The sequence below is a fragment of the Varanus komodoensis genome, unplaced genomic scaffold, assembly GCF_004798865.1.
Source record: "Varanus komodoensis strain SLA01 unplaced genomic scaffold, ASM479886v1 scaffold1, whole genome shotgun sequence".
Taxonomy (NCBI): Eukaryota; Metazoa; Chordata; class Lepidosauria; order Squamata; family Varanidae; genus Varanus; species Varanus komodoensis.
This window is the reverse complement of record NW_025335268.1, coordinates 24714117-24739506: the sequence shown is the minus strand read 5'-3', so window position 1 is coordinate 24739506 and position 25390 is coordinate 24714117. Positions and strand designations below refer to the sequence as shown.

The following is a 25390-nucleotide window of genomic DNA, read 5'->3' as shown; positions in this document are numbered from 1 at the left end:
GATTACAAACTCAAACTTGCCTGAAAGAAAGTATTTAATGAGTTGTGATATTTTTGGACAAGGGTGTTAAGTCGATATGCAAAGTCAAGAATGGTTTTAGATTTGTTAGAGGAAGAGCATTGTTGCTAAAACTAGGCTTATTTTATCTTTTGGAAAAGTAGAATCTATTTAAATAATTGTAAACAATATTAATAAATGATATTTATTTTTAAATTTTAAATAATATCAGTAAGACAGTGTTATAATTTATAAACAAAGGAGAAGGAACAAATTAACAGAAGGAGCCAAAGGAGAAGTAAAAGGAAGAACAATTAAGAATTAATTAAAACTAGAGGAATTGTCAGAGGTCCAGGTGGCAACAGAAGAATAAACAGAAGGGGTTCCATTATCAAACTGCAATAAACTTAATTTTCCTGGAAAAATGTGAAAACAATATAAAAAATATAGTTGCATATGACTTTTTAAAATTAATCCTCTGCCGAGGGCAAGCAGGCTGTGCCCCTAGACTCAGCACAGGATTTGATCAATGTAGACCCAAGCCTATTAAAAGAAAGACAGCTTTTGGACAGGTCACACTGCCAAAAGGGTTTCCTTTCTATTGCATGGTAGTATAAAATTATTATTTCAATTCCATCTCATCTCTGAATTGTTATTTGTTCTGTTTTTTTTTCCTTTTGCATTGATTTTGTTGTAAGCTGCTCTGGGAACCACTGTATATAATTGAAGCTTGTATTTTTTTAGCAAGTTGTTGGAAGCAGAGCTTGTATAAAAATCAACATATATCGGATCTCAGTGGGAAGGAAAACAACAAGAAATTTGCAGAGTAGGGATTGCAAGGAAGAAACCCTTGTGGAAACTATTTGGTTCTTCCCTTCCCTTCCCTTCCCTTCCCTTCCCCTCCCCTATGCACCAAGGTAGATGTTAGGAGTCCCCCCTATTTTTGGATTTTAAAATATGTGTATGGATTTGTATGAAATGCATACAGTTCTCTAGACATTTTACATAAGCTTCAACAGAACCAAACCAATATCCATTATGCATTCATTTTAAATTATTGTCTATATGCCAACTGTTCATTTAGTGAGAGTATTACAATGTCCTCAGTCCATTGCATTACAGGAAGTAACATTTTTTCTCTCCATTTTGTAATAATGGTCTTTTAATTTTCATTTACCTTTCTATTAGTTAATATCCATGAAGAGGGTAAATAATTTAAAAGGGTGTGCTCACCTATGAATATTAAAAACTGCTCTAGTACAAAACATATCTCTTTAATAAGTCCTTCCTTGCAAAGCATAGAAGTCAAATTATGTGTTTGGAAGAAGCATTAAACATACTGCAGCACCAGGTGTAGTGCCTAACAGACATGAACAAAAAGTTTGTGTTGAATAAGATTATGACCTGAGATCCATAGATACAACAAGTAGATACCAAAGTGGTGATTCGCTCACTGTTTAGGATTTTTGTGGCAGTGCCCACAACAGTTTCCTAAATTCCCAAATCTACCCAAAGGAGGACCAAAGAGGAATAAATATTAATTAGTTTTCACCTAGGAGACCAAACTGCTTGTGTCGGCCTTGATGGAGGGAGTGTAGAAACTGGAAAGATAGATGGATTTATACATGTGCTATTCCTGAGTCTGGAAATTAGGTATTTGTGGAGATTCTGGTTTAGCAACTAAGTTCAATATATCTTGCAAGTGTACATGTACACATACAAAGAGTAAAGACATCATTTTAAAGAACCCATTTGCCACTTTTTATATTGATTTCAGAACTAAAAATAAAACATCCATAAAATATTGGCACAATTCATGTTTCAATGCATGGAAATAATTTTCACATGCTATTAAACACAAGATTAAGGTGACAGGTGAAAACCAGGCAACATATGTCTTGAGTTGGTCTCTTTTTCATGAGGCCATAAACAAGACCATAGTCATCTTTTGGCAGTGGTGTACATAATAATTGCAGCTTCCTTAAACCCCTTCAGTTTGTCAGTTTCTTATAATAGCTTATTTGGATTGTTTGCCATCTAGCTAATAGATGCTTCTTCTTTAGTCAATGCTGTGATCCCTTCAATCTTTTAAGCATTCAATATTGCCAACAGAATCAGTTCAGCATTTAGATACAATTGCTTATAGCTAGGAAGGTATTTAATTCCTAGAATCTTGTATTTGAAGTTTTGAAAAAGGAAAGGGTATAAATCAAATTTATTATAACTCTAATTAGGTGGACGTGTTTCCTACTTTAAATGGAATAGGAAGGACTGTCCTGGTTAAAGTCCTGTTTGGCTCATATGTCTGGGAAGATCAGACATTGTGACTTGGAAGAAAGACATGCCAGTGGGAAGGAAAATGGTTGTTGTGGTGTTGCACCTTACTCCTTCCTTTTACTACGTCCTGCACTTTTGTCTTTCCCCATCAGAGACCATTCCCACATCATGTCCCCATCCCTTCCTCTGAAAGGCCATGTCAGCTGCTCCTTTGGCTGACACAGCTTTGCAGAGGGCACCTGCATCTCGTCAACTAGAGGAGGCAGCAGAAGAGCATCCTGGTGGTGGCAGGGGGGAGTGGTACATTCACTACTGTTCTTGTTTTGGTGCTTCACCCTGCTTCGTGTGAGGGCTGGCCTCATGCACATAGGCAAGATTGAGAAAAAGAACATTGTATGTGGCAACAGTCAGAGCTGGCATAAGGAGCTAGAACATAAGTGGGGTTCCTTATGCATTTCCCAATAGCGGAATCCAGTGCTATCATGAACAAATTGCTATGACAACATGAAGCAGAAAGGTGTGTGTTGAGGCAGTTCAGGGTAGTCTTGCTGTCAGAACACTGACCAAAGTGTCTTAGACCCTCCTTTTGAAGGGGGAAGCAGGGAGGATTAAGCCCGAGAGATACATGGTATGAACAAGAATATGATGAATGTTGGGATATTCCCCTTTATGTTGGAAATGTGGACAGATAGAAATGAGTGGATCAAGGATTAATTAAAATATAATTGAGAAAAAGTGTTTAGTGATACTGATTTGAGGTGGTCTGATTAATATATTAATTTAAGATTTTTAAATGAATACTTTTGTTTAAGAGAAATTCATTGAGAGGTACTTTGCATGCTAGCAATGACTGGGCAATTAATTGAAGGGCACACGGTTTGGGAATTAATTGGGTAAATTAATTGAACAGGAACTGAATTTGGGTGATAGGGATGGTATATTCATGAGGGGTGCAAAGTGAAGAATTTGTTTGGAGTAAACTAGGTGGTTTATTAATGTGAATTAAATTTACTGAGCAAGAAATTTATTGAAAGAGAAGTAATTTGGTTGGAAATTAATTAGCTTGTATTCTATGAAATGCATGTTCCATTACAGCAGAAAAAAACGGATATGTTGAGTTTAGACTTTGCCTTTGCCTTATATTCAGTTACTTGTCTTTCAGCCTCCCTCATTTTCCTTCTGTGAAATGGATGTTCCACTGAGGTGGTAAATGTGGGATCATATATGTGCTTTGGGATTTGGGGTTGAGACTGAACCATTGCCTTGTCCTTAGTTGTAGTTTTGTCAACTCACTTGTTGTATTTAATTTTATCTAGTATAGCTGCCTGTAACCATGGGCAGCTAAATGCTTTTGGGAAGGGCAAAGGACAGCCACATTGCTGTTGTTTGTCCCCAGTATTTGGTTTTCAGAGAGGGGGGAGGGTATGAACAAGCTGTTTCTGTCATTGGTGTGAGAGATGGATCCCAAGTCTTAGCTGTGATTTGAAATTGATAGTGAAATTTCCACATCTCAGGGCTTCTGAAACAGAATTTCTCAGCTGTGAGTGGGTGGACAGAAATTCCTTTCCTTGTTCTGTGCAGCAGGAGGAAAGCTGTCAGTTCTGTTTCTGAAGCTGAGTTAATCAAGACAAATAAAGCTTTCATCTTTCATCAGGAATGTGTTAATAAGTCTGATTTCTCATTTCAGAAAGTAGGCCTTTTGCAATAGCAAAAGAGGATATTGTGTATAAATATACCTTAATTCTAAGTATACAATTTGATATTTACATATTTGTAATAACCATCTGTTGTATATGACAACAACCAGTGTGACAAAGTAGAGAATAATAGCTTCATTGATACACGTAGATTTTCTAGCTTTACAACAGAATTGTTGATAAATTGCACATCAATTGTGTATATGAAAGCTTGTTTTTTATCTCATATTCTTATGGATATGAGGTTCTAAGGAATTAAATCCTGGTTGTGCACCTTAAAGCCAAAGTTTGAAGCTCAGCCACCTTTATCAGACAGTGCAGTTGTTCTTGAAAAAAGAATTAGGTTGGGCTTTACTTGATAGGATATATGCATTATTGAGAGATAATTTTATTGAAGGCTTGTAAAAACTTTAGTTTTAACAGGACAGTAAATACATACATTAACTGTATATCTGTCCCAGAATCTTAGGGGCCAGGGCAGTCTAGAAATAGAACACAATGAAGGTTGTGTGACAACTAGCTTGGTCATTTAATTGGCTTTTACTGTTGTTCTCCCATTGATCTTTTCAGTCACATGGATATTTACTTGATAGCTAAATGGATACACAGACTGGAATGGAGTAAAAGTATGGTGCAGCAGTATACAACAATGGAAGGGGCAAGGAGAAGAACAGGAAAATGATACCTGAACTCATTCTGTCATAGATTGCCCACCTCAAGTGGGTAAGAGAGCTGATGAGAAACCCCACAATATGCACCAAGGAAAAGAGGCTTCATGTGCATTGTGGGCTGCAAAACTGCAGGTTACAAGTCACGGCACAGATAACTGTCTAACTGCAAAATAATGGCTCTATGTGGCATTACATTTTCAAGCTTTTACAAGCATTTCCACTTGCTTGTAACTTAGTGCATATAGATATATGTTGGCATATGATTTTATATGACAGGGCTCTTATTGCAACCTTTGTTGTGCATAAGCTCATCTGATTTTGATCCCTGTTATCAGTTTTTCCTGTATTCATCCTGTACTTCTATTTCATGTTTTCCTAATGTCCTTATTTACCCAGGACAATTCAACTTTTTGTTTGTTTCTGCTCATGTAAGGTAATGCTTTAGCAAAGCCCAAGATCTAATTTTCAGTGTTGTATTGTTTGCCTGTATTTACATATTCAGACAGTAGTTCAGCTCAGAATGGACCTCAGCAGCAACATTTAGAGGCTTTGTGAAGCCCATGGCGCCCTCAAGCGACTACTCAGGCTGGAAAGTGATGGTGCAGTGGAAACAGATTTGGCAGGCATCAGCTCATGGGCCAGCAGGTCATGCTGTGGCCAACTGGGGCTGATGCTCTTTAATATATATTTGATAGAATAATATCAACATTATATTGGCCCAAATTTGTTTCGTTAATGCAACTTTTCCAGACCGTTTTCAAGCTTGCTTTGTTCTCTTCATTTCTTTAATTGAATTTGATTAGCAGAGATTAACTAAAGCTGTTATCTTCAAGATTAATAGTCCATTGAATTTAATTAATTCTGAGTCAACACACTTAAGATTACATTGTAAGAAATGATGTGTCAATGTCTAAGGCAGTGATCCTTCACACACTTAAGTTGGAACAAGTTGCATTGAGGTCACTGGGATGTACTTTTGAGTAGATATGTATAGAATTGCAGTGGAAATGCTTCTCTCAATGCTTTCTTCATTGTCTCTTTCAATTAGAATGTTCCTCCAGATCTCTCCATCTGCACGTTTGTGCTGGAACAGTCCTTATCCGTCCGAGCTCTCCAGGAAATGCTGGCTAACACAGAGGAGAAAGCAGAAGGGGTGAGTAACAGTGTCTTTATGCTTTAATTAGTTTAGGCTTTAATATAGAACTGCCAACTCTTGATTTTGGAGTTTATTTGCAGTATTTGATCCTTTTACTGCAAACTCAGCCTTCGTAGTATAAATATTCTTTGTAGTACTTTATTTTATTTAAGTTTTGTTTGTCATAAAAATTTAAAACTATAGTAATGTGAGTCTTCCATGACAAAAAACCCACATGGAAAACTTAGAACAAAATTGCTTTTCTCTATAAAACTGCCATGATGAACCAACAAAACATCTTATGAAAATGTATCTTTCAGAACATTTTCTGCATGATATCAACAAAATATAACGGAAATTTCAATCTTGCATACTAGTTATGCATATTATATTTGAATGCTTGGTTTGTTTTTATCCTATATTGATAAATTGCTCTTCTTTAATCTTAAATAATTCTTCTCATTTTGCATTTTACACTTGTTACACAGAATATAGAGAGGAGTACATACACAAGATTTCTCTAAAATTTTGAGCATGTACTTTTTCTCTGTGGTCTTCTCTTAATTGCTATAAGTTGTCTAAATAAATAAATAACATTATTAAGAAATCCCTAATAAATAAGCACATTGTAGTGCTGCAGAATAATTTGGGAATCAGTGAAAAATAAGTAGGAGATGCCATGTAAGGTTCAAAGATATAGGATGGAAATATGTAGATTAAGAAATACCTTGCTATTAAAAGAAGTACAGTTGGACAACAGTTACTTTACAGATTCTTTAACAATGAAGCCTAATTTTTGTATCACCAATATTCCTTGTAGTAGAAATTGAATGGCTGGATTTCTTTCTGCCTGAAAAGGTTGTCCTAATTCTTGATTCTGTGTGAATGAAAAAAGATTGCTGCATTTATACTACTGTGACTGACCTTATAGAACATTGGCCTAAAATATATGTTGCAAGTGTTAGAGAATGTATATAATACCTTGCAGGAGTGGACAGGTTAGGTCATATTAGGCAGTTGGCCATGCTGTATATTATCTTTCAGGTCTACTTCAAAATGTTATTACTTCTAAAACCCTCAGAACATGGGCCCCACATCTCTTCTTTCAGCTGCAAAAATCAAGTGAAGAGTCCTACTCAAAGTGTTTTCTTCAGGAAATCAAGGTGGCTGTACTTCAGGATTCTTTGCCCTTTTCACTAAAATAACTGCTGTTTGCTGCCTTGAACATAATACCAAGAGTTGCTTAAAGTAAAACATCAAAGAATATGGAACTGGGTTTGCAAGATCTGGATGTTGTCTCCTTAAGTAACAGAACAGGCAGACATTGTTATGTGGAGACTAATGTTCTGGTGGCTTATCTTGATTTTCATGGAGGATAAAGCTCTCAAAGGCTACTAATCATGATGTGTATCTGCAGCCTCCAATATCAGAGACAAGTTGCTGAGAAATGCTGTGGGGAAAAGCCCTCGAAGTTTTTAGTCTGTGGGCAAGTTCATATGGGAGAAGAAAGATCTTTTAGAAACTCTGGAACAGACTATTTAGGACTTTAAAATGTCTAGAAACAAACTGGATGCATATTTTTCTCTTGATCATCTCTTGATCAAAGATTGACATACGAAGGTGGAAAGGTTTTCTTTAACAATTATATGAAAAAATGCAATGGGACAACTTTAGTCAGCATGAAGTTACAGTTATAGAAGACTTGTTGAATTTTATGTCTGTTAGCTATAAAACATCTGTTAACTGTAACAAATGTTTAAAAGTGTAGCATAGCTGGTAGAAAAGGTAGCTGCAAATTCTTTTATGTTTTGTCACAGGTTGCCTTAAGGAAGTTCAGCAGTGTTTCAAAAATGGTTCATTCAAGATAAGAGTGGAAGAGGGAATTATCCTCAGACTTGATTATCTGACTTCCTGGGAAGTATTTCCATGTCAGGAGCCTGTCTTGTTACCACCTTCCAGGCCAAGTGTATGGTGCTGGCAGAAACAAGAAGGGCCTGCTAAATGTGGGCTCCTCTTGCCTTGGTTTCATTTGCAGTCATTTGCAGAGGATGAGAATGAAACCAGCCAGCTTCAAATGCATCATTAATTGGAATGCCTACAAGATGTGACTCTAAAACCTGTATAACAACAAAGGGCTTCACTAAAGCATTAGGAAAATCAACACAGTGCAAAGGAGCCTAGATCCTGGTGGTATTTGGATATGTTGCAAAGTAAAAGTCAGAAAAGGAACTGAGTTTCTGACTTTTAGGGAGACATTTTGGTATATAAAACAATCTTCCCTCTGGGTGTTTGTGTCTTCCTCAATTTCTTTAGTTCTTCTGCCATAGGCATGAGCAAATATGATCCTTCCCAATTTGTTACCTCATTTGCAGATCGTGAATGGGAGTGTGCATGTTTTGATTCTTCAAAATATTTTGTGAGATCACCATTAGCAGCTTCCTAATCCTCTTTTTGTCTGGTTTTGGGGTATAATTGAAGAACAAAAAAGTTATAAGTCATTTAGTTAGTATTTTTACCACAATAGGAATCTTTCTTGAGCACCAGAACACCAGGATGTCTTGAGCTGTCCCTTTATGTTGCTTTATAGCTCATCCTGTGATCCATTACTATTGTCAAAAATGGGGTTTCTGCACCCATCTCAGAAGCAAGTGGGATTATTACTTGCTTGTCTTCTGTTTCCTTGTGACTCATATGAACTACCATGTGACAGTTGCAATCTTATCTGTATTTCTCCTCTTTCTTTAAATCGGTACCTAGGAATCTAAATAGGTTCTGTTTAATGTCTTCTAACCAAAGTGTAATCAGAAAAGATCTGTATGATGGGTCTGATGTAATGTTGTCAGACTTAATTATATAAACCTATTTTAGTATCCACAGTTTCAGTCTTTCTACAGGAGGCATTTACTGTGCACTTGTGTTTCTTCACTTATGGTAGTTTATGAGAGCTTTACACAGTATTATCATTCTCCAGGGTTTTCTCAGTTCTTGTGGCCATTTAAACTTTTTCTCCTAGCAAGGAAAGTCTGATATATTTCTGAATGGTGGCATGAACCATTATGTATTTGTACATGTACATTTTCACCATACCAGAGCACCAGCTAGTGATTGTGTAATGGAACATAAAAAGAAAGGGCCTCCTTTTTTATGTGAAAAAAGCATGAGTAAAGGAGCCAATCAGAATCCTACAAAGAATTCTGAAAAAGAAAACTTGATCAAGTGGCAAATTAAAAACTTCAGAAAACCAGTTGTCCTGAAATTTGTTTCTCTGTGATTTCTTCAGTTGTCAGGTGTTTAGCATGGTGTGTGTAAAATTATTTCCATAACTATATTCAGTTAAATCAGACCATTCTAGTTTGTATTACAGTTAATAAAGTCAAATAAAGGCTTAAAGTTAATAGAAACCTAAAATGTGCTGTCCACCTATACAGAGGCTTAAACTCAATAGTCCTATGCAAAACTGATCACTTACATGTATTGCAGTATCATTTCAAACACTATTCAAAAGAAGAATGAGAGAGATCATTGTAAAAATAAATGTTGCAGTATGAAGAACTGTTCAAGGTGTCAGTCAGTCAGCCACGCCTGTTTCCACAACACTCCATTCCATTGCCCCTTTCCTGTTAGTGCTTTCCATGCACTTTGAGAATACTCTGTTCTCATTTATCTATTTTAGGGCATTCTTTCCTCCTACATGTGGATGGTGATGTTTTGGCTTTAAAAGGATACATACTTGGAGAATAGGTTCAATTTGACATGCAGAAATATTCCTTTACTGAAATTTTCCAAAGCCTGTAAAAAAGGTGTTTAGGGTAATAATGAATTATGCCCAAAGAAATGGAAATTCCTGAAGTGTGGCAGCTGTAAATGAAAAATTACATTGCCTGCAGGATGCAATTCAAAGGTGTAACTTCATAAGTGCTTTTCTTTTCCTTCAGCTCCCCTAGAGACAGTGTGGTTGTGAGCCAAACTACATTCTAATCATGCAAGGTGTATCTGAGGCTTGACTTTTTCTCTAATATATGTACATGCAGCTTCCGTTCAAATTGAGACCACTTCATATTTGTGAGGTAGGGTTAAAACTTTCCACAACCACTTGCTGCTACAATCCCCATATAAAGATAGGGTTGAAAAAAGGGAGAAAATGACCCTGCTTCCATCACTAGAAAGGCTCTAGGATACCTACACTGTATTGACAATTTTCAACAAGAAGAAGATCCTGAAGTTCATGATGGCTGACTGACTACAGCAATGGCAATTGCCTTAAACCAGTTAAGAATAACTAGAAACTAATAGCAATTCTAATTAACTAGAAACATGTCTGCTTACCTCTGCTTTCAATTGGTAGTACCTCTGTGTTGTTCAAAGTAAGTTTCAGTTAATTCATCCATTTTCTTGCCAGGCTGGCTGTGAACAGGAGCTTGGATCTTACCGATAGAGCCCTAAGAGAGATGTTAGTTCAATAATGGTTTGGCTCAGACAGAGACTGATATTAGAGCTGGGGTCTCTGCCCCTTCTTAGCTGTCAAGCAAGCACTTACTTGAGGCTTCCTCCTTCTCCAGTATTGCAAAGCTGCTCTTGCAGGTAGCTGTCTACTCTGTTTGCATTCCTGAAACTCATGCCTGGCTCTCTGGGTTTGAGTTCTAGCCAGGAGCCCAGCTGTGTGTGTGTGTGTGTGTGGGGGGGAATTCTCCAGTCCTACAACTAGAACCTTGGGATCTAAAGGTTCTACAGGAACAATGGGTTCCTGAGAGTTGCTTTGTCTCATCTTCAAGGTCTGTGTATGGCTGGGAACCAACACCTTTACCCAGATCATCAGTGACTATAGACTCTACCTGTGTTCACACATAATGGCAAGCCATGCTGGAACCATGGCGTGTTGTTAAGTGTGAATTCAGCATCTGTGATGAAACACGGCACATTTGGTTTCTATAAATTCCCATGGATAATCAATGGTTGGTTGTAAAGTACCCACACTTCACCATTACTTGATGAGTAAATCTGGTTACAATGCTTTTCCGTGGTTTCTACATTTCTGCCATTGAGTTTGGCAGGAAGAGCAGCCACCGTAGCAGCTAGCTCTCAAACCTCCATTTTCCACTGTCCTCTTCTGCCTAGCAGCTGCTGAATTGCCAGCAGAAATACTCTGGCTAACTCCATGCTCTCTGTCTTCCCTGCTGGTGTGTACCTTTCAGAGGCCCTCCTTCTCCACCATGATGCCCCACCACTGTGATGCCTACCTGCTGTTGAGATCCATTGCTGTGTCAGGGCATTGATACAGGGATAGGATCTCGCTGGCAGCATGACATCGCAGCAGTAGGCATCATGGCAGTGGAGTGGCAGGGCATTGGAGAGGCACGTGCCAGCAAGGAAGAAAGGTGGGGTCTCCAGCAGCACTGACTGTGGGGGCAGCTATGCCTGGCATTCCTGCCTGCTTACTACAGTGGACTGGATTGTTGCCTTGGGTGAGGTAAATCCTGTGAGGAAGGATGGAGGCATGTAGAAGCTACTTGTGATAAAATACCATGCCATGTGGTAACTGTGTGGTATTGTTTAGTGTTATGCATGAACATACCCAGAGAGTCAGATTTTCAACAGCGTTTGCACAATTTGTGGTGGGTGTGAATGACATCAGTATACTTATGACTCCAGTCATCTTTGGATGATCTCTCCCAGAAAGTTCATGTAGACACTAAATAGCACAATATTTATTTAGTTATTTAATTTCTATACTGCCCTTTAGCCAAAAAAGCTGTCTTAGTAGACAAGATAGAACTTCCCTAGCATGCAAGTTAAAGGACTGATTGCAATTTCCTAACATACCAGTCAGTCTACTTCTGGGTTCTCCCTTCAGGAAAGATCCAGACTGCTGCAACACAATTCTGTTTGAGCAAGGTGATCCAGAAGGATATGTTATTGAAAGCCATTGCAAGATCTAGGAGAACCAACAGGGACACATACTTGTGTCCAATCCAAAACCAGCTTGTTAACTAGAGCAATCAATGCAGTCTCTGTCCAGAAACCTGACTGAAACCAGAATGATGCAAATTATCATTATGTGACTATGTGGGCAGAGTAAAAAAAAGATATAAAGCTAAAAAACATTTTATTTACCTAAAAACTGTCTGTACTGCCTTATATTCTTGGGGAATCGCAAGACTGTTTACAAAAAGTGTACTGAGCCATTTATAGGTACTTCCATTCTTACTCATTGTTGCTCATTATCTCTGTGTAATTGCATCTGTGGTTCTGTGGTTGTGATGAAAATACTCCAGAAACATTCTCATGCAAGAACTTTTTACTTTACACTGTGCATACATTCTTTTCTGATCACTCCTTACATGGGATGAATTGGATTTTTTGAGACTTCTGTTTGACTGATTTCTTGTAGACAGTTTTGTTTCTGACCCCCTTTTAGTTTTGTTACTGTCCTGGATACTGTCCCTTGTTTCCTTAGTCACCGCACTTGTGTTTGGCTTTTTGTGGTACAGCAGTTATAATTTAAGACCTGCCAGGTTTATGAGGGCACAGGGATGGCCATAACCGCCGCACCATTTGCCTCGTTAAAGAACATAAGGTGAATGCATGTGTGTGCTGCAAAATAAAAAATAAACAAATAAAAAAATCACAAAACCAACCCACACTGACTGTTCCTCCAGATTTCCCAGACTATGGGAAAGATCTGGATGCTATAATCACCAAAAATTGAGGAGAACCTTCAGTGGGAGAGGGGGGAAAGGCAGAAATAACCTTGGTATATGGTACTGAATTCTTCTAGATGAAGCTGTTGATTTACTTTATTTACTTTCGGTGTCATCATAAGAACTTTTTCTTTCTTGCCTTTATTTTCTGCATCATAATCTCTAGGTGGCACTGGGATGTAGCAGAAAAATGGGAGTTTGTAATTCTTTTAGAGTAAAAGAATACTGTATTTCTGTGACCTGAAACAAACAAACATTCAAGTACTAAAAAAGAAGAAGCAAAACTGAAGAGTCATCATGGCATTTAAAGTACCTATAAACAACCATGAGTGAGGAATGATGAGTGTACTATAAAAGCCTCATGTAGAGGCAGAGACGACCTCCAGGGATAGCCCACTATCTCAGCTTGGCACTTAACACTAGACTACAAGAGGAGAGAATTAAGTCTGACATGCTTTCTTTTTTTCAGCTATCTTTTGAGCAAACCTTCTAAATACAAACAATTAAATAGCAGTTAGAGTTAAACATGTCTGAAAGGACCAGTCAAGCTTTAAAGAAGCCCTTAGGTAAGGAATGAATCACTACAGATATATGCCTGTTTTCTGCCAGCTTTTTTTTTTGACCTTGCTTTTCCTTCCTGTATAATTTTTTTCTGACCGGGTACCTTTTGGAAAGAGGGAAGCACCTCCCTGCATTCACATTCTTTGACATTCCTTAAGAACACAGATGGGGCAGGGAGCATGCCGAAACTGGAGAGATGAAGACCTTTGCTCTTGGTTGCTGAGTAGCAGATTTGTCAATACCTACTTGTAGCTGCTGTGTCTGCACACACACACACTTTTAAGGGTTTTAACTGCTTTTCCCAGTTTCTTTGTTGGAGGATTAGATTGTCTTTGTACAAGGTTTCCCTCCCTGGGGGTGAGGGTGCCATATTTGCCTGCCTGCCTGTTCCATTGCACAACACAAGGTGATCCTGTGGTGCAGTGTGGAATTGTGAAATTCGACTAATTTTATGTAGTGAATAAAAGCTTCATCTAAAAAAGCAACAGACTTTCTTCAGTCTAAAAAATCTTGGAAAATGGTTGGAAAATTTGGGAAGGGACCCTGAAGAATGTCAATGTGGAAAGGACCTGCAAACTTTCAGGAGTTTGAGACCAGCAAACTTCCAGGAGCACATAATAAATGCCTTGTGTAGAGAAGCTCTGTGTGCTGTTTGAAGAACATTTAGTTTGGCCCTTATTCTGTGCTGCAATACTAAGTTTTTCTTATGAGCAAACAGTCATATGACCAGCCAGGCTTTCTTTCTTAAACTGATTACAGATCTATGTCACACACCATGTAGTCTATCCATCCATCCATCCATCCATCCATCCTTTTTGTTCTTGATCAGAAGGATTTTAAGGAGTTTGTTCACCCTTTCCTCTGTTTGTCAGTTCAGATTCGATGTGCACTCAAAGTGATAAACATGGAAATATTTTTAACTTCACAGCTGTCCTATCCAACTCACTGAAGATACTGGTTGCAAGGAAATTTTTGTATGGCCATATATCAGCTAAAATTGTGGTCCTGCTAAGTTGCAGAATGAGACAATTAACTTTGAGCTAATCTTTTGTCATAGTTGACGAATCACTATTGGTTCAATATTTTGAATACATGCGCTTTCTGTAGAATGTGAAATAGTTGAAATATGACTTTTTCAAAGGGCAATTTTGTGACTTCTTTCAGATTCATATATAATCAAAACAACAAGCACTTGTCTGCTTCATTTTATTTTATTTTATGTATGGAGTTTCTTCAGCCTCTGGAATGCAAACTTAGTGTGAAAAAGTATTTTAAGCATGGATAAGATCTGAAGTAAAATGGGGCTTCAAGTTCTCTTTATTGCATACAGCAATGTCTGAAATCTGTTTGGAAGAGAATTGGGGTTTTGGAAAATGTAAATACTTAATGTGAAACAAACAAGTAGTTCTGCAATGGCGTGAAAGCTTATTAATGCAAGTAATAATGAAATCTGAGTGCTACGAACATACAGCCTTTATAGAAACTTTTGACTTCTCAATTCCTGTAAGTACAATTTGGAACTGTTGGAAATCTTCCCAAGAAACAAGCAAACACCACCCCATAGCAACATGGTACAGTCCACATTGATATAATTTTACATTACCTATTTTTCATAAAACAGTGTCTTTGCTGATGATGCGGATGCAGAAAGGCTACAAGCTTCATTTCTGCATAGGCACTGTATAAATACAGCTTCTGAGCCTGTTTCAGAGGCCTTTTTCCCACAAACATGTGTTTATAGACCTGGCAGTTTAATACTTTATGCATCTGATGAAGTGGACTGCATGTGTGTCAAAATAAATTTGTTAAGCTTTAAAGTGCCACAAACTCATTGAGGTTGTTGCCTGTTTTTGCTTTCCATCAGCTCAGGCTCTTCCATTTTGGTTGTGTATGGGGCTTTTGGAAGTGGAACAACAGTTGTAAGATAGGATTTGTTACTTCGGATGTCACACCAAATCTCGTACTTTGCAAATTCTCTTCAAACTATGGTTTCTGATTCTGTGAATTGTTAACAGTATTTTAAAACATTCAAATATCATGCTAAAGCTGCAGTTAAGATAAGAAAAAATGATTTTTAAAAAGCTACGCTTCCTTCAAAGTGGCTTGGTGCAATGTTTGAATTGATCCAGTGGGAGGAAAGAACAGTAGAATCCCCAGTGTCTGCACATGTGATGATCGACCTAGGGAAATGCAGTCAACACCTGCCTTCTCTCAATCTCAGTGTGGGTGCTGTTTTTACTTCCCTGCTGAGAGTGACTGAGATGGGCATATGCAGTTCTCAGTTTGTGTAGTGCAAGCTGGAAAAACAGCAGGGATTGATGAGTGCTGAAGCCTCATGATGTGCTTTCATGTCTGCTGTAAGAGATTGAAAGCTGTCATATAACATACAACATTCAAAGTTCTCTGCTGTTTTTTATATTTATATCTATATTTTATATTTTTTAGGCAATGGAGTACTTTGGATGGATGTATTTTGCATAATGTGCAAACATTTGTAGGAACTGACTTTATAAACTATTCCCATATAACATTCTTTTAAAAATAATCAAAAATTTAAAAGATATCTTTATACTTGTTTTCCCCCCATTCCTTTTCCCTTTCATATAAATTCATTTTGTCTATTAAATTGTGAACCTGCAGGCAGGGTTTATCTGACCTTTTAATATATGTACAATAGATAGGCATTTTAGGTGCTTTATAAGTTTTTAATAATACCTTAATATTGAAAGGTGATTGCTAATTACAAAAGATAATATTCAATAACAAAGTACTCATTGTTTTGTTTTGTTTTGTTTCCTTTCTACAGCTAGTTGATGTGGAAAAATGGGTATGTCCTTCTGACTCTTGATCCACAATAACCTTTAATTATCACAGAAATAAATTTTGTCTGTTTTGTAAATTTCTGTATGTACCACAACGCTAATTTGCAAAGCTCAAAACAATTTAGAATATTTTATAGTAGCCATGCTGAGTTATACTAGCTATACTATATTCTTTGATTCTTGAAAATGTCCCACTATTTCTGCAACAGAATAATCAAAATATATTATTCTTGCAATTATCATTCATTTTTCTATAATAAAAGCCCTACAGAAAGGATACTTCTTTGCAGTTTTGAGCATTGCAATTTCATCCTATAAATGTACATCCTTTAAACCTGTCGTCGTTTCTTTGTCTGTATACATCTTAATTGAACAATGCATGTGAATACATCTTTGTTTATGTTCATAAAGGGCTTACTGCCTTATTCAACAAACACTGTGTCTCAGTAGTGTAATGTTTCCAAAGAATGTATGAAACATCTTGCCAGATTTCCTCAATATGCAAATTTAATTCTTGGTTAAATACAATACCCTGCTAACTGATGTCCACTAGTGCAACAGAAATCCCCCCCCCCCCCATTTTAGCCCTCTGCACTGCCTGGAAATTGGCTCCAGATGGTTTCCTAGCACATGAGAGCAGATTCTGAGGATGTGCAAAGGGTTTTGGGGAAAAGAGGGGAAATCACCCATTCCCTGTTCAACTTTCCAGCTTCCATCAGCACCTTGGCACAGCTTGAAACCACTCTCTGAACTGATTATATGAATTAAGATATAATTTATTCCTGTAAATTACTGAGCTTAGAAATCCTGGAAAATATCTGTGTGCATGTAATATTTTGAATATCAAATTGTGTGTTTAGAAAGTGAGGCATGCAAGAAATATACTATCTGTCTGCAAGCATCTCTTACACATATACCATTTGTATTGTGTATATTCAGGAGTTGGCAAACAGCTCTCTTTGCATTTTTTAAAGCTACCATTGTATTTGTTTTGGAAAATTCAGTGTCTGCATGTCTTCATGATTCTAATATTGATGTGCTAACTGTGTAGATTGTTGAATGTTTGGTTTGTTGTCTCAAATTACTCTAGTTCCCTACATCACAAAGACTTAATTCCATGTGCTTTAATGAATGTACTGGTTTATTACCCTTCCACAGGAATTAGAAATAATTGCAATACATTTTTATAGATATTTTGGCATCTCAGCAGTGGCAATACAACCTTTCATGAAAATACCGTCAAAATGTGTATACTTGCTCTGAAACAAGGATAACTGAAAATTTAATTATCGCATGACATAGGCTAGCAAACTAAGGCCACTCATATTCCAACCCACAAAGTCTGTTTCCTACAGAGTGGAAAGGCATAATCTTATACATATTTAGACAAAAAAACAAACAAACAACCCAAAACAACCCCCCGTCAAATCTACAACTATCAGCATTCATCATTTAGGAGAATGCTGGTAGTTGTAAGACCTTTGTCTGTCTAAATATGCATAGCATTGAGCCCTATACTGGTGATAGATGCATAGTTCTATCATTCTTATATTCCATGGTATATGATGCTTTATAATATTCTTCATAATGGTATTAATTCTGTTTTCCAAATGAACTATATTCTGATTCCTAATAATACTGTGTTCTGAGAATATTATGTACATTGATTCAGTTAATATTAAGTGCAGACAATTGTAGGAATATAAAATTGATATGAGCAAAGATAATTCTGATAACTCTTCTGGAAGTTCTGATAACTAATGGTAGACAATTATTTATTTTCATATGGCTATTTATAAACATGTCCCATAAGCGGTGGGACATATATTTTTAAATTGTTTTCAGGGGGAGAGAAGCTGCATAATTGGAATTTAAGCTCAGTCTATGCAGACATGTCAATCTCATGGGTCAATAGCTTTTTATTTTGTCTTGTGATGAGATACTGCCATATGATCTCAGTGTTTACTAATCATGAAAAAGTAAACTTTTAGTCCAGGAGCTGTTTGTCTGTCTTATGTACAGAGCAAATGTTAAATTTGAATAAGTATGTACTTTCATAAGTCTTGGTCCATGACACCTTATTAATTTCATAGGCTCTATATTGAACCATTAAACATTATTGTGCATTGCTTACTATTTTTCTTTCTTAAGTTAACAAATTGTGGTATTACAGTATGTGTTTTCCTAGTATGATTTTTGATGTTAAATTATGAACAGAATTTAAGGAAAAGAAAACCAGCATATTATGTAAACATTGCTTCTCACCAGCATTTGCTTTTTAAACATATTTTAGTACTTTTCAAAATACCTGAAACTTAAGCTTTTTTGCATATTCATATATTATTATATAAGTAATTACTTACATAGTAGTGGACATAAGATCACCTCCATTTGGAGTTTATATGGATTCTTTTACCTTCTGCAAGGATGGGAGATCTATTAAGATGGTCTCCAAGCCCCCACCCCTGAATGATTGAATCCAGAGGACTCAACGGATAAGGCAGGGATTCTGGCTGGTATGGTTGGCTTTCCTGGTGAAATCTGGTCAATCTGTAGAATGCAGAACTGGCCCAGGGATTAATATAATTGCCTTACAATACTGCATCCAAATTAGTATAAATTATATGGCTCTATTTCATACCCTGGAGCTAAGACTGATGAAGTGGTGGGACGGGGAGTGTGAAAGTAGATGGTGGTAAATTTTGACAGGTGCAGCCAATTACTGGTGTGTGTTCATTAGAGGAGTAGAAGAAATCTGCTGTGATCAAAATTTCCATGAATCAGAACAAGGAAATCCACAGAAGACGGGTGTTTTAGAATCACATGAATTCCACAGACTTGAAGACTGGTTATCTTTCCTTAATATGCAGCTTTGGTTGTTCAGAACTACAGAAGTTTCATTCAATACAGTAATGTACATGCCATTACACAAGACAGCATTTTACAAAACTTTCATCATTTTTAATTTGGTTTCTGTAGTGTAGCCAACTTCATTTTATGTGCTCTCCTCATTGAAAAGTATGCTAAATTTTGTTCACCAGCCAAGGTTCCATAAATTCAGAAAGATATTTGACACACTTTTTTGGAGGTGGGGGACAATCCACATCTATCAAAGAGCTGATGACAGAACAGTCAACACCCAACAACCCACAAAACACAAACAGAATGTATTACATAAATTACTTGCATCCCTAGTATTCATGTTCAATACTTATGCAGCAACAGTGAAGGCATTGAAGGAACACTTCTTAACCTCTGTTGCATTCTCTGTACAGCAGGGGTCTCAAACTCAACTTACCTGGGGGCCACTTGAAGTAGAGTCTGGGTGAGGCTGGGCCGCATCAAGTATTCCACCACTGCGGTGGTGGTGGGCCGCTCATCCTGTGGCCGACCTGGGTGCTGCCGGTGCTTTGAAGGCCACAGGGCCCCTCCCCTGTGCCCCGCCCATCCCGGCAATTGGCCCGTGGGCCACGAGTTTGAGACCCCTGCTGTACAGAATGCAGTGAACTGTTTCAGGACTGGTCGGAAGCAAATTATGGAACCATCTGACTCTGTGACATGTTCATGAGGCAGGTTCTTCTGCCTTCTAACCTGAAGATATTGACAGGCCCTTGTACCTGGTCTGGTTACAAGCAGGGTGTGAGTCAGTATTGGATATTCTGACTATAGGACTATAGGACCCAGATGGGAGAGCCCCCTCTGTTGGATTATGTACCTGAGGAGAATAACCTGTGGAGTCACTGGTAAGAAGAGAAGATGAACTGTGCTGGATCAGGCCAAAAGCATATCTAGCTGAGCGTTTTTCTTCCATAATAGCCAAGAGAAGCCTATAAGTTGGGCATGAGGGCAACAGCACCCTCCTGCTCATATTTTCCAGTATTTGCAAATGTAGCTATATAGTCTTTTGGCATATTATCAGATAAACAAAAGTTTGGGGTATATTATGACAATACATCCTATGACTATTATACCAATATCACAGATTGGTGTATCAGTCATAGTCGTAGATGTCACACCATTTGATAATAATGGAAAACAATTCAGTGGGTTATATAATTTAATGGGCATTTTGCTAAGTTTTCAGTAGTCCGTTACAGCTATTTATACTGATGAAAACTAGACAATGTGTGGAAATAAAATAATTTATGCACATTATAATGACTTATCCCATTCAGAGGCATGTAAATCAGTTGTATGCTTTTAGAGACAACTTGGAAAACTTTCAGAAGTTCTGATATAGTGCTGTTTAGAAATTTGATAAAAAAATAGCTTTTACAAAAGTTATAAAACCTCACTGAAGAGTTGTGCTTATTCACTAATGTAATTTTTCAGAATTGTTTAGTTATTAGCTAATGGAATATAGCAGTTAATCTAATTGTTGTTTAACTCTGCATATTTATAACCCATTTAAACCAACTGGTATTGTTTTCTGGATCCATTGTGTTTTAATATTTGTTTAAAGTAGTGATTGACAGTAATATTTAATTTTTCCTTTTCCTTTTCCTCATGGTACTCCAGAAATTTATGATGAAGGTAAGCTTGAAAACTATTATTTAGTCACTTTAAGTTTTCTCAGTGAAGAGGGATTCAATGTATGCTGAAATTATTGAACCCTAAATTGGGGATGGATGTGTCAGGCAATTAAGAGTCTGTTATTCTTAATAACAGGCCTGTTATGCTTCTTTGTTGATTCCAAACAAAGGTGCTAGTTTTTGTGCTTGGGAAGGCAATTTATGGTGAACCTGCACTCACAGAATCATGAACAGCATGGTAAAAAGAATTGTTTGGCAGGCTTTAAAAAAGGGGAATTCAATCAGGTAAGAGATCAAGGAGAAACTTCTCAAAGTTCTCAGGGGATATGTTTTGGAAATGTGTGCCTACATGATGGGAGGGAGTCAAATAATTTTTATGCCACATGTCTGTAGCATGATGTAGAAAATATTCTATTTATATTACAATTCTTACAAAAACCTTTAGATTTGCATAAGATTGTTTATACAGAGAAAAGGACTAGGATTGCCAACTAGTGCCAGCCAGCTATGCTAATAGATTGGAGTCTTTGGTTTAAGGATTGTGCCTTTAAGAATAGAAATACACATTAGGAGTATATCTTAATTGAATACTTACTTTACTTAAATGAAGTAAAAATAAACATGTGGTAAGGCTGGGAAAAAAATTGAACTCTATCCTTTTTGGGTGTCCACCTCTCATGCAATGCATATATATAAGCTTTGTAAATGTAATATTAACTATTGTTTTTCTTTTTGTTCTGCTTAAAGTGTCTACGTAAAATGATTTTGAATGTATCATGGGTTTAAATCTATGCAAGAGTAAGCTTTCTATTTAATATTGCTATGCTGATATTTTTATACGTAAGAAAGACAATTTTGGTTTGATAGATGATTTTTGAATATGCTCTATTCAGAGTGAAGCATTTAATCTTACAGTAGGATGGTGTCTTCTTGAGTGGAAGAATTGGAAAAGTTGAACAGGAAGCTCAGAGTTACCTATAGAACAGAATATTTTGAGAACACTTTAAACAGGGACTATATGCCACAATATGCTATATCAAAAACCAATTAAATGATATACAAAAAAAATAATGACTAGATTTTTTTTAAAATATGGTGAACTATACTCTTTCTGTAATGTACAATATATTTTGGATTCACAAAGTTTTCTTGCAGTGTAAGAAAGCTTGGTTTTAGACAACTATCTCAGGCCAATATGTTTGCAAGCAATTAAGGATCATATTAAGCAAAAACTTTTCACATTGTAAGAGATGAAATTTGGCTCCAGCTGATCAAAGTAGTTAGGATATAGTGCCAACTCAAATTTGTCTACCTTTTATAAAATTGATGTTCTAGTGGTACAATACTTTGAGGATTAATGTTGACTTGCACATGAACACAAATGTGTGTATTGCAATTCAGACAAGAATCATTTCCAGAATAGGCGTCTTGTACCTACAGTGAGTCAGCTTGAGCCAAGCATTCCGAATCTCTGAAAGAACAATCCACTGTGGATTCTTTTGTCCCATGGTACTCTGATTCATTGTTGACATAAATGGAAGTATATTTCTTCACCAGCAGTTATCCCCACCTATAAACAAATTAATATATTGTTATACTAGTTCTTGTTGAAGATGTATGCTTGCAGGGGAATATGCATGGTTGATCAACCCTGTGAGAACAGCAGTATGGTGGGTGGGCAGGAGGGAGGAAAGACAGTAGAAACATTGAGTACAGTTCTGGTCATGGACCCAATTTTATTCACCATGAACATACCATCTTCCCTTTGGTCCACATTATCCAATACCTTATCAATTTGACCAGTTCTTACCTGGTCAGAAGGTTGTGAGATGTGTGAAGAAGATGGTACATTCAGGGATCTATGGGCCAGAGATCGTGGGTGAAGTTGCAAGACAGTTTTCTTGTCCATACTGTACTTGCATTCCATATAGGCAAAAGGACATCCCTGCCAGAAGGCAGGAACTTGCTTCCTGATCTTTTCTTAACTGATGTGCTTCCATTGCTATAGTTGTATGTCCATTGTGTTATTTGATAATTTCTAGAACAGCCTCCCCCAAACTCATGACCTCTAATTTTGTGAACCATCTGCTGTTGGGCCTAGGCACCATTGGCAGTGGTCAGAAATCCTGAGAACTGTGGTCCAAAACAAAATTGACAGTTCCTTTATATCCTGTTCATTGGATGTCACAGTTTTATGAGTAGCTATTTACTAGAAGTTATTTCCTAAGACCAAAGCCGCTCACGGTTTTTCAGTAGAAATTTGTATAAGGAAAGATTACTGTAATAGAATGAATAGACTAGATCAGAATTCTCCATAGGTTTTGATCATGAACTTGCTAAGGTTGAGATTGATGGTAAACATACCTTAATCCTTTGTTCAGAGTAGAATTTATTGAAGCTTCTCTAACAATAAATCACTAGATTAGAGGAACATGATCATGTATTAAGCCAGGAATATGCAATTAGTGTCTCTCCAAATATTTAGGTTTACAATATCAGCCCTAGCCAGCATAATTTGTGGTGAAGGATAGTGCAGTTTGTAGGTGAAAATATCTGGAGGGCCACAAATTGCCCTTCTCTGTGATAAGCAATATATATAGGGAGAGGGAGAGGTTAAGGATATAGATACAGATACAACCAATACCATTAATCTGAACACTTTTCTTCTTGTTCTTTGGAATTTATTTATTTTTTGTTCTGTTTTGGTGGCAAATTAGACACCTAGTTCATAGAACTTACATGCTGTTAATGCTGAGTACATGGTATGTTGTATAACACAACTGCCATTTTAAAAATAAAGATAAATATTTCTATTTTATATGCAGGCTTCATGGACAGCAGTAATTTATTAGGATTTATGTAATATTTAACCTTTAAAAAATCCATACTGACTGTTGCTGGGAAAGAAAACTAGCAACTAGCTGTTTTATATTGAATATGTTAATCAAATTTGACATCTTAGATACACTTCTAACTATTTATTTGTTCTTGGCAGGGTTAGGGTGAGAGCTAGGGTTTTAGGGATAGGGCTTTAAAATCAGGAACATTTATCAGCGTGTTGGCATAAAAGGTAGTGATGATTACCAGTGACTTCAGTCCTTTGAACAGAGATTATAAAATATCATCTTATTAATGAAATATATGCATATAGCTCATTTAGATGGTACATTCAAGGCCTCTCTTGCCCTTACTCTGCTAGCATGAGCTAACATCTTGGAAGCAAATGCCCAAGATGTGTTACAGGTGTCACCCATTTTGTGTTGCAGATATAATTGAAGATGACAGTATACACATATTAGCTTTTCTAGTGATCATCATTCACTGTTGAAAATTCTAATTGCTACAAACATATCTTAACTTGGAACCATGCTTGTGCTCAGTAGAGTTCTCTTTATGGCAGAGGATGGAGATGGGGAGAAGGTTTTTGCCAATTCCTTCTTCCTACCACAACCTCTAGTGCCTCCTGGAAAAAATATTCTAGAGCAGTGTGGGAAATAATCTGGATCATAATTCCTTTTGCTGGCAGAAAAAGCCTTTCTGTGATAGGCCAAGTCTGAATCTAATACTATGTTGACAGAGAATAGGTATATTCACTTTGTAGCATCCTAACACTGATTGCAAAACTGCTCGAAATTCTTAGGCATGTGTGTTGACTTTAATATCAGTTGAGAAAATTACATGAAAATGCTTTGAGTTTTGTGAGTGTATATTTATGATACATCTCATAAGTAATCCATGGATTGTAGAAATACGATTCTGGAATTAATTTGTCTAAATAAGAGATTATGCGGAATATTTCAGGACTAGACATTGCTAGGCCATTTTATAGTGCGAGAACATTGGAGAACATTGCCTTTTTTCTGATACATTACAGATATTTAACACTATTGCTCAGGGGACGTTCCTCAAGTCAAGAAAAGGATTGCTGAGCCTTCTAAAATGTGGTTATCCCAATATAACAATAGGGGGTCTGTGCCTTAGTTTTTCCTCAAACAACAGATCTGAGGAAACCTAAGGAAGCTTGTGAAAAATATGTTTTATAAGTGTTTCTTAACATGGTGAATACAAGGCATTACATAGTTATTCAAACTGCACACAGGCTGAGCATCATGGATCAGCATGGCTGGGCATCTCAAAGTGAGGGGTCACTGATACAACACCTGCAGGAGGGGGCTATTGAGAATGTGTGAGAATTCACCCCCCCCCAAAAAAACCCCTTGGGATCAGCACTAATAGCACATATTGTAATGGGGGAAGTCAGTGGTCCCCTACCTGGGGACCATGGAAGATGAGTTATTTTAGAAAAGCCCATCTCATGCTGGGAATCATAATGAGATCTCCCTCAGCAGAAAGTGTAAAATGTGTTCCCTGTTATGGGCACACAGGAAGCAGAAATTACTTTGTTTCACAGGCAAGCCTGCTCTTTCTCTCATTTTCTGGCAGTTGGACCAGCATCTGAAAAAGTGGGTTCATTATTCCCTTATAGTCAGTATTAAGTAGTTAAGACTATTGTCAGTAGCTTGTTATGGGATAAAGAAAACTTGCCAACAGGGAAGATCCAGTGGACAGAGTATCAACTGCAGGTTCCCATGCCATTCTTGAATTCTCAATTATGAAGATGGCAAGATTCCATTGTAGCCAGACATATTACCTAGACTTCAAGAAGGGCAACATTAAGAAATTCAGTTCAATGCACAGTGTTAGGGAAAATCCCCCAAGAACTTACTCTAAAGGGAAAAGGAGTCCAAGAAGGATGGGAAATCTTAAAAAAAAAAAAAAAGGAAAGAAAGAAATTTTCCAAGTGAACAGCAACTAATTCTAACAAAAACGTGCAAAAGATGACAGAGGAAGCCCCTATGGCTCCACAAAAATTTAAAAGACAATTTGAAAACAAAAAAAAGGATAGTATGTACAGGAAGTGGAAGAGAGGCCAGGCCACAAAAAAAAAAAAAAAAAAAAAGTATAAGCAGACAGCAAAGACTTGTAGGGATGGATTTAAG

General features: G+C 37.1%; 1 protein-coding gene across 9 annotated transcripts in view; it reads left to right on the top strand.

Moving 5' to 3' along the window:
* Nucleotides 1–25390, top strand: part of RYR2 (ryanodine receptor 2) — a 373600-nt gene that overhangs the window by 105182 nt on the left and 243028 nt on the right. For 5 of the 9 annotated variants that reach the window (XM_044419812.1, XM_044419803.1, XM_044419785.1 and 2 more), the window contains 3 exons: nt 5691–5795; nt 15843–15863; nt 20377–20391. In XM_044419812.1, the coding sequence (XP_044275747.1) occupies nt 5691–5795; nt 15843–15863; nt 20377–20391 (141 nt within the window). The remainder of the gene's footprint in view (nt 1–5690; nt 5796–15842; nt 15864–20376; nt 20392–25390) is intronic. The other 4 variants (XM_044419838.1, XM_044419779.1, XM_044419847.1 and 1 more) reach the window with 2 other exon arrangements.